The sequence below is a fragment of the Mya arenaria genome, chromosome 15 (genome assembly GCF_026914265.1).
Source record: "Mya arenaria isolate MELC-2E11 chromosome 15, ASM2691426v1".
Lineage (NCBI taxonomy): Eukaryota > Metazoa > Mollusca > Bivalvia > Myida > Myidae > Mya > Mya arenaria.
This window is the reverse complement of record NC_069136.1, coordinates 49044674-49057025: the sequence shown is the minus strand read 5'-3', so window position 1 is coordinate 49057025 and position 12352 is coordinate 49044674. Positions and strand designations below refer to the sequence as shown.

Sequence of the window (12352 nt, the reverse complement as noted above, 5' to 3'; positions counted from 1 at the left end):
TCTAGTTATGATTTGCGGTTTTCACTTAGTAAGTAACATATAATAACTGGTTAACAAGACGAGATTCGTGTTGCCAGTTATCTATAAATATATTTATGCAAACTTATGATTTGCGAATTTAATTGAGTAAGTGGTAACTCGATTATTATCGTAAATAGGTGACCTGGAAGTGCCCGAATCTGGAATGCATTTAAAAATAGGTGGAAACACAAATCTTATCCTAGTAAACTAGTTATTATGTTACTTATTAAGTGGAAATTAAGGGTTAACACGGGCGATACTATTTCCCGGTCTCTCGCCGTATCATCCGGCCTCCTAATTCCCGGTCCCTAAGAATTGAAATAATGTATAGCGTCAGGCAACGGATTGTCTTGCCGATGCCTGGTTAACAAAATTGACAATTGTATATGCTTTAATTATTATTTGTTTAATAATTATTTGTTTTATTGATATTAAATATGTTGTTTTGTTTTCTTAACAACTTTAATCAATTGTAATCCTGTTATCTTCCGGTCATTTACACCTTCTCAATCATGGCCGATACCTACTATAAAAATTTGTAAAAGAGAAACCAGATTAGACCGGGACCGTGGAATAGTATCGCCCGATTAACACGAAACAATTAGTGAACGGTTTCAGGTTGTCTTACGGCAGTAACATGCCACCATACCTTCGTTTCAGATTAACTTGTTTACTTTTGCGTTGTGAAAAGGCTGAAGAATTACAATCAAATCGACTGATAATGGTCTAGTGCAGTAAAAATAATGCAATGGAGTTCGTTTCAGAAAATCATTTGAATATCCGTCCAGGAAAACAAAATGAGATCCAAGTTCTAGAGCGCTGGATTAAAGATGAAGGTTGGGATCATTCAACGTATGACACGATGTCACAATTGAAGATTGACTCTAATAGCTTGCTTGTTGCAGCTGACCAAGATGATAAACCAGTAGGTAAGTGATACACGGAAGTTTAAATGGTCATAATAATGGTGTGTGCAGTCAGTTTGCAACCTTCTGCTTGACATGATATGACCTTCATTTTTTTGATGACCCATATTTTGACATATTTTGGCTTGTAGAACAAAGCCTTTTATATTTAGCTTCTAAATTAAATATTAAACAATAAATAAAATGTTCAAACACATACTTACATGCAATTTTTAAGGGTTACCACTCTACTGGCAAAAGGCTTATGCAATGCTGCGTAGTACGTCGTATGTGCGTCCTTGCGTCCGTTCGTCTGTAAACAAGTGCTTGTGCACGTCATACCGTCTCCATCAAACATATACAATAGTTAGATAAGAATAAGAGCTCGGTTCCTTTCAAAAACCAGCCAGACCCGCCCATGCAAAACTCTATTATGGCCATTGAAGTTAAAAAAAAATTGCTATTGTAGCCAGGTCAACAATTACAATCTAAGAGAGACAACCTATTTATATAGTTTGAAGTTGTTGTGTGTTTTTTTTACTCTCCCTTGCCTTTGTTTAAGAGGTGAACATTACAGTAGAAGATAAATTGTCAAATTTAGGTCTACTTGCCAAAGGCCAAAAGAGCTTATGCGATAGCTCAGTGTCTGTCGTTTATGTGTCTGTCTGTACACAATTGCTTGTGAACGTTTGTTCAAATTATGCACCTTGGGTCAAAACTGGCCATGCCCCGAGGTTCACAAGTTTCCTAAAGACTGACTTAAAGAAATATCTAAAAACCCAAATTGTCTCAAACCGTTAGGCCCAGACCTTTGATATTTTGTATGTAGTATAAGACAGTGGTCCTCTACCAAGATGTTCAAACTATGTCCCTGTGGTCAAAACTGGCCCTGCAAAAGGGGTCATGAATTTCCTATAGGCTTATATAAGAGAAAACAATGCAAAATCCTCATGTCTCAAACTACAAAGCCCGGACTTTTGATATTTGTCATGTAGCATCATATGATGACCATCTTCCAATTTCGTTCAATAATGCCCTTAGGGTCAAACTTGGCTCCACCTCTTTTGACCTACTTTCTTATTTTAACACTACAGCAATGAAATTTGGAACATGTGTACAGTTTTGAAAACAAATATCGATGCAGTGCTTGGACGACTTTGACTGTGACCTATTGGCCTACTTTCTTATTTTTTAAGCTACAGCAATGAAATTTTGACCATGTGTACGGTTTTAAAAACTAAATTCAATGTTGACCTTAACTATGACCTTTTGACCTACCTTTTTTTAAGCTACAGCAATGAAATTTCGACCACATGAAAAGGTTTGAGAATAATATCAATGTTTGTTTTAGGATGACATTGACTGTGACCTTTTGACCTACATACTTATTTTAAAGCAACGATTAAACCTGGACAATGTGTACAGTTTTGAAAACAAATTCAACTTGACTTAAATTTTATAAGGAAACATTCTGAACCAGTATCAGGGTAACTATAATATAAAAATGATTTTAAAAAATGATGATAAAAGTGACTGTCTATGCTGCCAAGTATGCAAATAAAAGCGTCCAATGCACCACATGATGAAGATTAAGTTTTTACCGAACAGGAATTACATTACATTGCATTCAGATATATATTTTTTAGGATTTGGAAGTGCCATTGCCTGTATGAATGACCTGGTGTATGTGGATAACTTTATCGTGCGAGCGGATTTCCGCGGAAAAGGATTCGGTCGTATTCTTTTAAAAGACGGAATAATGAAACGCCTTGTCAACAGAAATGGCGTTTTGGACAGCCTGCCCGCAATGGCTGACACCTACAAGAAATATGGGTTCATCTATCCAGGTGTACGAACTGTTTTGTTGACAATCACTATTGACCGTGACATTATGTTTAAGCCTTTGTCAGACAACATCAATATTCAAGTAAAGCCTCTTGAAAACAGCCACTGGCCAGGGATACTTCAGTTCGATAAAACCGTCTATCCTACGATAGACAGAGAAAAGATACTGCGAGCCTTCTTTGTTGGACCTAATGTTACGACATTAGTAGCACTAGAACAAGACAAAGTTGTCGGGTTTGGCAGTTTACATAAAAAGGATGAAGGTTTATTTGGTTTGCGTAGTGTTCAAGCCGAGGATGAAGAGATAGCTGAGAGGATTATTCAGATGTTATTCCAACATGCTGGAAATGGCTCTGCGTGCCAGCTTGTCTTTCCCAAAGGCAAAGGACTACCAACCTGTATGAAAAGCGCAAGGCAAGGAGAAGATCTCATTCGACTATACACCAAACCTGCCATTGTTGTTAACACGGATAAAATATGGGCCACTACTGTGCATATTGTGTAAACAGCTTGAGGATGTATCACCTATACATATATACAATTAACAAGTTAGTAAGTTGTGGTCTTAAGTAACTAAGTTGTGGCCACAATTTACTAAGTTGTGGCCACAATTTACTTAGTGGTGGCAACAATTTACTAAGTTATGGCCTTAAGTTACTAAGTTGTGGCCACAATTCTCTAAGTTGTGACCAATTAAATGTTGCGTATGTCACCCATGTGCCACCGTGAATATTGGTTTAAGTTAATACTGATTATATTATTTTATTGTGTAAAAAATTGGGTATCCAGTATTTAGAAATTATTAGATGATTATGGTTTCTCTTACATATTTGACAATGTTGCCATTATATATAATAATATTTGTGCATGGATGTATAAGTAGACAGGTAGTTACCTTTAAGCAAGAATGGTAAGATATGTATAATGCTAATTTTGTTTAAATCATGTATAAAAAAAATAAAGGAACTTTTGAATAAAAAAGTATTTTGATCGTTTGCTGAAAAGCCTACGTTTATACATCATTTGGCTTCAACTATCTGTCACTCAGAATGTAGACTATCCGAAATGGAACGCCTCGTGACGACAGATAGTGCTGGTTTGTAATATTGTAGATATTATATGTATTGTATTTGTATATGGCCATGTTGTGCTGATCTAAGGAGGAAATGTATAAACCGTTTTTACAACGTGCATTTATTGAAGTAACATGACAATGATGAAAAAATAGACTATCATTGTATGTTCACGAGACTCGCTCATGTTTTGCAAAAAACAAATTATGTGTACATAGTTCTACAATTATTGAAATAAATGGCAATTATGAAATATAATGAAAGACTGTCATTGTATGATAAAGAGTCTCGCTCATGTTTTGTAAATTTATTTTTTTATGACGAAATAAAGTGTGGCAAATCATAAGAATTGTTCAAACTAAGATACTGACGGCTGGTACCCTTCAGACAATGTTGCTATATGCTCATTTATTGACTCAACGTCAACTATTTTAAATAGCGTTAGTAACGCTTTTCACCAAAAGGCTTATAGGGTAAAATTATCTCCTAGTGTTATATAAGAGTCCTTGTAGGGTAACGGTTTTGTTTTCTTTTCTTTTTTCTTGACTGAACAGGTCATTCGGATCTCCTCGGCCATTTTTTTCAAAAACAACCTCGGATGTATTTGGACGGTTTACATACTCAAAAAGTGGTACGTTTAAGTCCGCTGCAAATAGATCGCGTAGTAATCTTATTTAGCAGTTAAACTTTATGACTTATCTCTTGGAAATCTTAATTATGTTTGCAATAAAACACTTCACTGGCAATCAATTTGAACTGAGATCAATAAATACAACTCTTAAACACTACATTTAATTAATGATATTATTCAAAAATTTACGAACTACTTCAACTGATGTACCGGCATACATCCGAGGTTGTTTTCGATAAACTGGCTGAGGAGTTCCGAATGTGTACAGGTGTAGGACCGATCCCTACTAAAACCCGGATTTCGGTATCTAAAAGTAAAATAATTATAATATTATAGATTGATTTTTTTTTAAAAGAGCTTGTCTCCCCATTGTGTGGTTGTAGATGAGAAGTAATCAATGATGGACATGATATTTGTCCTTTATAACTGGAGAGGAACAAACAAAGGGATCATCTACTGGTCATGACCATCCCGCATACCCAGTATGAAGTTCCTGGGTCCAAGAATACAGTTCCTGGTTCCAAGCGTTCTTTAGTTGTTGAGCGGAAAGAAGTGTGGCGTAAGGACTGTTGACCAACAAATTGTTTTTCACCTGAAGGTCACTGTGACCTTGACTTACTGACCGCGAAATCAATAGGAGTCATCTACTTGTTGAGACCAACTAGCAAACCAAGTATGTAGTTCCTGGGCCCACGCGATCTTCTATTAGTCAGCGGAAACCACTATTTTACCTCAAGGTCACATTGACCTTTGATCTTTGTCTGTCTGATCTCAAAATCAAAGTTGCAGGCTGGCGGAATATAAACTTTAATGACATCTTTGTAATAATAATCATATTTCATTATTTGTTAGAGTGCAGCAGATATTTTGATAATAAAATACGACGTGTTATAAATAACTAGAAGTAAATAGCACTTAAACATATTATGAAATGACACCAATATTATGTTATAAAGTTGTGTAAGTTCATGAAATATATTGTAAGAAAAGTTAACGTTTTGTCTTTGTGATGTGATATGAAGAATTAGAAATGCTCAAAGTTCACTTAATATGTACAATATGTTCATTGCAATGCTTATTAATGACCCGGAACAAATAAATAATAATAATAATAATAATAATAATAATAATAATAATAATAATAATAATAATAAAATAATAGTTATACTACTACTCATACTACTACTACTACTACTACTACTACTACTACTACTACTACTACTACTACTACTACTACTACTACTACTACTACTACTACTACTACTAATAATAATAATAATAATAATAATAATAATAATAATAAATCATACTCCCAGGTATAACATGAGTTTACTGAATAAAACTTAAAATTCAGGAAAGTACGTCTGAAAATTAAGTAATTAATGGTAATCAAGTAATAAAAAATGATTATTGCAATGAAATATCGGAAATAAGGATTGTTTTATTCAAATTGGCACAAGACAAGACATGGCATGGCACTTAAGCCCAACTCCATTAATCGAATATCTCCTGATATTCAGTTCCGGGGTATAGAAATGCAACACTGTTGTTGTTTTTTAGAAAGACACTCTTACTCCCAATATGTACCACAGTTAATACAAATGTTTTAATTCACTGAAAAAGATGACGAAATATCGGAAATAATGGTTCTTATGAAATAGTAGTATGGCAGAATCAAGACGCGTGTTGACAAACTTATTTTCTTGTATTGTGTAAAACTAGTTTTTTGAAGAAAATCCACACTTTAAACCCTCTTTTTAATATGTACGTGAAGTTAGCGGCCTAGCGGCGTGAAGTTAGCGGCCTAGCGGCCTAGCGGCGTAAAGTTAGCGGCCTAGAGGCGTGAAGTTAGCGGCCTGGCGGCCTAGCGGCGTGAAGTTGGCGGCCTAGCGGCCTGGCGGCCTAATTATTGTTTCTATTTCCAAGCAATTGTTAATGCGTTGTTTTTTTTAAAAACAATGATAAATCAAAGTTTTTTATTCATATAGTTACATAGCGGCCTTAAATTGTTATCTATTCAGAATATTTTTCTTTACCTTTTATTCTAAAACAATTTTAAATTAACTATTTTATGCACAAATTATCACTCTGAAGCCTTTTCAACTTTTTTTTTCAAAAAAGTCGATCAAGCACTTTAGCGACCTAGCGGCCTGACGGCGTGAAATTAACGGCCTGGCGGCCTAGCGGCCTTAATTGAATCCTATTTCAAAACATGTATAATGCATTTTCTTCTAAAACAATGACATTTTAACTGTTTTTATTCACACATTAACAAATTGAAGCGATTATCAACATTTTTTTTTCAAAAACGTCGATAAAGCAGTCAGCTAATTCAAAGCATTAAACATGCCTGATCTTCTAAAACAATGATTGCCTAACTGCAGTTTTATTGGCTGTAAATATAGGTAGTTACTAAAATAATTATTTCAAATAGTAACCAAAAACAATATTTACGATTTATATGTACACGTAAATGAGCACAAAATTATTTTGCTTTGCCTAGGAGATTTGTATGATTAGTATATTTTCATATGATGTAACAGTGTCAAATAAGCTGACAATAGCGCCATGAAATTCATGATTTGGACCTCGTTGTTTACATGTTTTAAGTAAGTGAAACGCCTCAAACTGTCCATTATGTCAGCGAAAAAAACAACCCCGACACTGTGTGCCTCGGACTATTCACTCTCTGACATAATGGACAGTTTTCGGCATTTCACCCTTACTTGAAGGTTTATCACCACTTAAAATCGATGTTTGTTATACAGGTGTATGTATTGATTTTAAATAAGAGTTCGACTTTAATGATTATTCAATGTCTGAATACATGTACACATTTGTATCTCAATTTAAAGAAAACAAATTGAACACATGTGGTAACTTATTATTTAAAGCGACACTCTCATTCAAAATCAATACATAAACATGTAAAAAAACATCAATTTGACTGATAAACCTTTAATTACTTACTAAATGATGCATTTATGGAAAATATTACTTACTGATAACCAGATTTTAAACGTGTATTTAATAGCAGAAAGCGAAAAATATTAAATGATTGGTGAATGCTAAAAGATTTACTGTGGTCTACTATAGTCATATAATATTGAAATACCGTGTTTTATGCTCATTTCTTTCGAATTAAACTCGGTATCCTTCATAAGAACCATTGTTTTCGACTTGTAATCATCCTTTTTGGAATATCAAAACAATATTATTAATTAATTGTGGTAAATCTTATTATGGAGAAAGAGTGCATCTTTAAAAAGACAACATATGGTGCAAAAACCAATAAAAAAACACAAAAATATAGAAAATCATTGAGTATGTCGAGTGACATTAAAAGCAATCATGGAACGCTTTTTTATGTGTACATGCTCCGTTTATATTTACAGTAGATTAAACATCACGGTGTAAACGCCTGCACTCCAGTTTATAATGTATAGATCTGCGGTAAGGAAGTTTCACTTTGACATTAGCGTGATTTGATAGTATTCAGTGTAGTATACGACCCAATAAAGTGAGCGATGGAGATTACGACAGAAAACCATGTTACAATTCGTCAGGCAAAGCAGCAGGAGATTCAAGTTCTAGAACCATGGATTAAAGATGATGGTTGGGATTTTTCAACGTATGACGCGATTTCACAGCTGAAGATTGATCCAAATAGCCTTATGGTTGCAGCTGACAAAGAAGATAAACCAATAGGTAAATGCTAAGTGCAATGATAGTTTAAATACATGTATGTACAATATACTTCTGCCACTTTCATATTTACCTGACTTGAAACATGTTTGTGACATAATCCATTGTTCTTTTTGTTCTCTATATGTGTTTTTGGACTGCGTTTTGTACTTTATTTTTACAAACTGTCCAATATTTAAAGAATGGACTGTCAAATATTTGAATAATGGACAGATATTGTTAAAATAATGGACAGTCATTGTTCTAATATGCATAATGGACAGTCATTGTTCTAATATTCATAATGGACAGTCATAGGAAATAGTAGTATGGTGTGATTAACATACTGTAGAATCAGGACGTACGTGTGTTGACAAACTTGTTTGTCTTTCATTGTGTAAAACCATGCACTTATTCGAAGAAAAATAACTTTAGAAACTTTGCTTTATTTGGATTTAAATTAATAGTTAATTATAAATTATTATTTTTTAATAAATTCCGTTGTATTTTAGGTTGTAACAACTTAATGCCCAATGAAGATGTGACTGAGGTTTGCCCAGCCGCTTAGAAAAAAGGAACTGTATATTTGTTGCAGTTTGTCCCTTAAAGAGTAGAAACAAAAACAAATATTAAACTTAAAAGTTTCCGTAAGCGGAAGCTGCACAATAATGCATATTATGCACTTGTTATAAATCCATAGAAGTTAAATTTTAAAAATGGTTATTTTAAATAATAATAAAAATAATAATTCACAATTTATATGTATTATATGTATAATTATTTTGCTTTGACGAAGAGATTCAAATGATTAGTATCTTTTCAATGGGTGTAAGTGTAACAGTGTCTCCAGTAAGTTGATAATAGCGCCATGAAATTCATGATTTGGACCTCGTTAACTTGTTGACATGTTTACACTGCGTCCCTCGGATTGATCTTTCTCTGACATAATGGAAAGTTTTCGGCCTTTCACCCTTACATGACCCTTACACTTTTACACCTGATATAGATGATAAGAGACCCATTTTCTGACCCACCGTTGGTTTATAATAAACATTGGGTACATGTAGAAGCCATGGTGTTGACAAGATGTGGCCTAGTTATTGACAAAACGTGACCAACTTCCCCGTTTAAGCTCGACTATTCGATGAATATTAAGGAGATCTATACTACTTACCCTGGCGTAGGCGTCGGCGTCACCTTGGTTAAGGTTTTGCATGTAAGCACATTTAAGTAATTATCTCAGTAAAAACATAATTTGTTACATTGAAACTTTGGATATGTATTCCCAACTATGTAACCTACTAAATTAATAAAGTTATATAACACTAATTGGAATATAATGCAAATAATTGGCCTTTATTATTTGACTTAGAAATTCTGGTTAAGGTTTTGCATGTAAGCACACATAGGTTAATATCTCAGCAACTACTTGATGTATCGCATTAAGACTTTATACAATGGTACTCAACCATCCAACCTACTTGAATAACCAAGTAAGATAACTGTATTTTAGAAATTCTTATTTAAATTTTGCATGTAACCTCATTTATGTTAATATCTCATCAAATACATCATGTATTGCATTGAAACTTTTTACAAGGGCTCCTAGCCATTCAATCTTCTTAATTAATCAAGTTAGATAACTCTATCTTGCATATAATATAAATTTTGCCACCTTAATTATTCGAATTCTGGTCAAGGTTTTGCGTGTAAGCACATATATAGGTTAATATCTCACCAACTACTTGATTTATTGAATTGAGACTTAATACAGTGATCCATGCATGTTTCGCCAACACTTTTTAATCCTTACACTAAAAAGCGGCGGAATAGTCGAGCGCGCTGTCTCTTTGACAGCTTTTGTTTTTTGTGAACACACTTGCTTTTAATTATTTAAAACCCAATGTAACAAACAATGTAACCCAAAGAAAAATCAGCAAAAGTAAACCTATGATAACTACAACTTATTGTTATTATAATTATATTGTTCCAGAATTCTATATGAAATAATATATTCTGCAGCCATATATCTTTTACAGGATTATTCTTTAAGAATCATAAAGGCACTATTATTTCAATGCCGCTGAAATAGTTTATCTAACTCGTACTAGTACTAACCTACTACCAATTCATTGACAAAAGTTGACAAGATTATAACCGTTCATATCACTTGTTTGAGTCGTCATTTTATTCAATTGTATGTCCATCCATATTATTGTTTTAGAAACATGTTTTGTGCGCATTGAAATGATTAAATCATTGATCATGTTGTCCTACATGTATTTGGAACAAATAATGTTAATGATATCGTTTTTGAATACAACTTTTTCCTAAATTCAAACAAATACCTATCTGACTATATGTATAGTGCTATTCAACTAATCAATTCCATACAAATGCCTATAAAAAACAATTAAGAATACTACACGGGTCGCTCATAATTAAAGTTTATTTATGCTGAATTTGTCAATTTTCGTAGTTTCAAGAATCTTCAGTACTGTCATGGTTGACTGGTCAGATGACCAACAAAATGGCGGCGGTCAAATTATCGATTATGGGATTGTCTATTAACGAGGATAAGTTATGAAAAAGTTGTATGAAGACTGTGTAAAATGTAATAAATGTGAGCCCAATATTGGCGGATGCAAAAGGGTTTCCATAAAAAACAAACATGTTTCATGTGTTTTCAGGATTTGGAAGTGCTGTAGCCTGTGGGAATGACCTGGTATACGTGGACAACTACATAGTGCGAGCGGATTTACGCGGGAAAGGATTTGGTCGTATACTTTTTAAAGATGGAATAATGCAACGCCTGGGCAACAGAAATGGCGTGTTGGACAGCGTCCCCGAGATGGCTGATACCTACAGGAAATATGGCTTCATTTGTCCAGGTGTAAATACCGTGAGGTTTACAATAACCATTGATAATGACATTAAGTTTAAGCCCTTCTCAGACAACACCAATATTCAAGTAAAGCCCCTTGAAAACGAACACTGGCCAGGGATACTTCAATACGATAAAACCGTCTATCCTACGATAGACAGAGAAAAAATACTGCGAGCCTTCTTTGTTGGACCTAATGTTACGACATTAGTAGCACTAAAACAAGACAAAGTTGTCGGGTTTGGCAGTTTACATAAAAAGGATGAAGGTTTATTTGGTTTGCGTAGTGTTTTAGCCGAGAACGAAGAGATAGCTGAGAAGATTATACAGATACTGTTCCAACATGCTGACCATGGCTCTGCGTGCCAATTTGTATTTCCAATAGGCAAAGGACTACCAACTTGTATGAAAAGTGCAAGGCTAGGAGAAGATCTCATTCGCTTATTTACCAAATGCGCCATTGTTGTTAACACGGATAAAATATGGGCCACTACTGCAAATATTGTGTAAACAGTTCCAAGGAGTTTTCAAGAGATATTTTTGAGACTAGTTAATGCATATATCAAAACGTTCCATTTATATTATTTGTCATGATTATCTGAGAAATATGCAAATGAATACATTGTATTGAAGATAATGGTCATAATTGCTATGTACAATAAACAGGCGGTTTTTCTGCCACATATGCTTTATATCTTTAAGGTTACAAAGTTAATGTTATTGGCTTAAAGGAACTAGACAGTAGATTATACAACTGCAAGAAAAAAAGAAAATTGTCAAAAACTTAAAATTGATGTCGTTGTGTACAACGCATGGGATCTTACTTACTGATGTATCACATCGCTTGCCACATATGTATCTTTCGCAGTTTTTGCGTATTTTTCCAAATCGAAATTTACTGGGTTTGTCCACCACGTTTATCCCTGTTAATTAGAAGAAAGCGTCGGTATATGTATCTGTTCTAATTACGTGACTCTCATATGCTACATACACACACTTTAAACTAGGAGACCATTATGCGCTATTTCAAATGGGCAAAATATTCTTTAATTCATGTATAATTTTTGGACCAACTGGTGTCTAGCGCCTTTAAGTAGTTCAGATATGTACATTATCTTTAAAAGATAGGTGAATGTTGTAAGTAGTGCTAGGTCTTTCTGCTTAGTGTTTTGATCCAGTATGTAGTGAACTACGTGAACCGTGACGTTGATTCTCGCACCACTACCCACTCTGAGCAGCAATCATATTGATCACATTGAATAAATTAATAATTAACTATTAAAGTGTCACTCTTATTCAAAATCAATAC

General features: G+C 34.0%; 2 protein-coding genes across 2 annotated transcripts; both read left to right on the top strand.

Annotated features, from left to right (window-relative positions):
- The first annotated feature begins 674 nt into the window (after positions 1-674).
- Positions 675-4187, top strand: LOC128220424 (uncharacterized). Its single transcript, XM_052928804.1, has 2 exons — positions 675-950; positions 2573-4187. The coding sequence occupies exons 1-2, from the start codon at positions 770-772 to the stop codon at positions 3274-3276; spliced, it is 885 nt and encodes a 294-aa protein (XP_052784764.1). The 5' UTR covers positions 675-769; the 3' UTR covers positions 3277-4187.
- Positions 4188-7909: 3722 nt separating this feature from the next.
- LOC128220423 (uncharacterized) lies at positions 7910-11735 on the top strand. Its single transcript, XM_052928802.1, has 2 exons — positions 7910-8183; positions 10850-11735. Exons 1-2 carry the CDS (start codon positions 8003-8005, stop codon positions 11551-11553), a joined length of 885 nt encoding a protein of 294 aa, XP_052784762.1. The 5' UTR covers positions 7910-8002; the 3' UTR covers positions 11554-11735.
- Positions 11736-12352: the final 617 nt, after the last annotated feature.

Coding starts and splice junctions, on each gene's coding strand:
- LOC128220424 (XM_052928804.1), top strand. CDS start 770: ATGGAGTTCGTTTCAGAAAATCATTTGAATATCCGTCCAGGAAAACAA. Junction 951..2,572: donor CCAAGATGATAAACCAGTAG/GTAAGTGATACA, acceptor TATATTTTTTAG/GATTTGGAAGTGCCATTGCC.
- LOC128220423 (XM_052928802.1), top strand. CDS start 8,003: ATGGAGATTACGACAGAAAACCATGTTACAATTCGTCAGGCAAAGCAG. Junction 8,184..10,849: donor CAAAGAAGATAAACCAATAG/GTAAATGCTAAG, acceptor ATGTGTTTTCAG/GATTTGGAAGTGCTGTAGCC.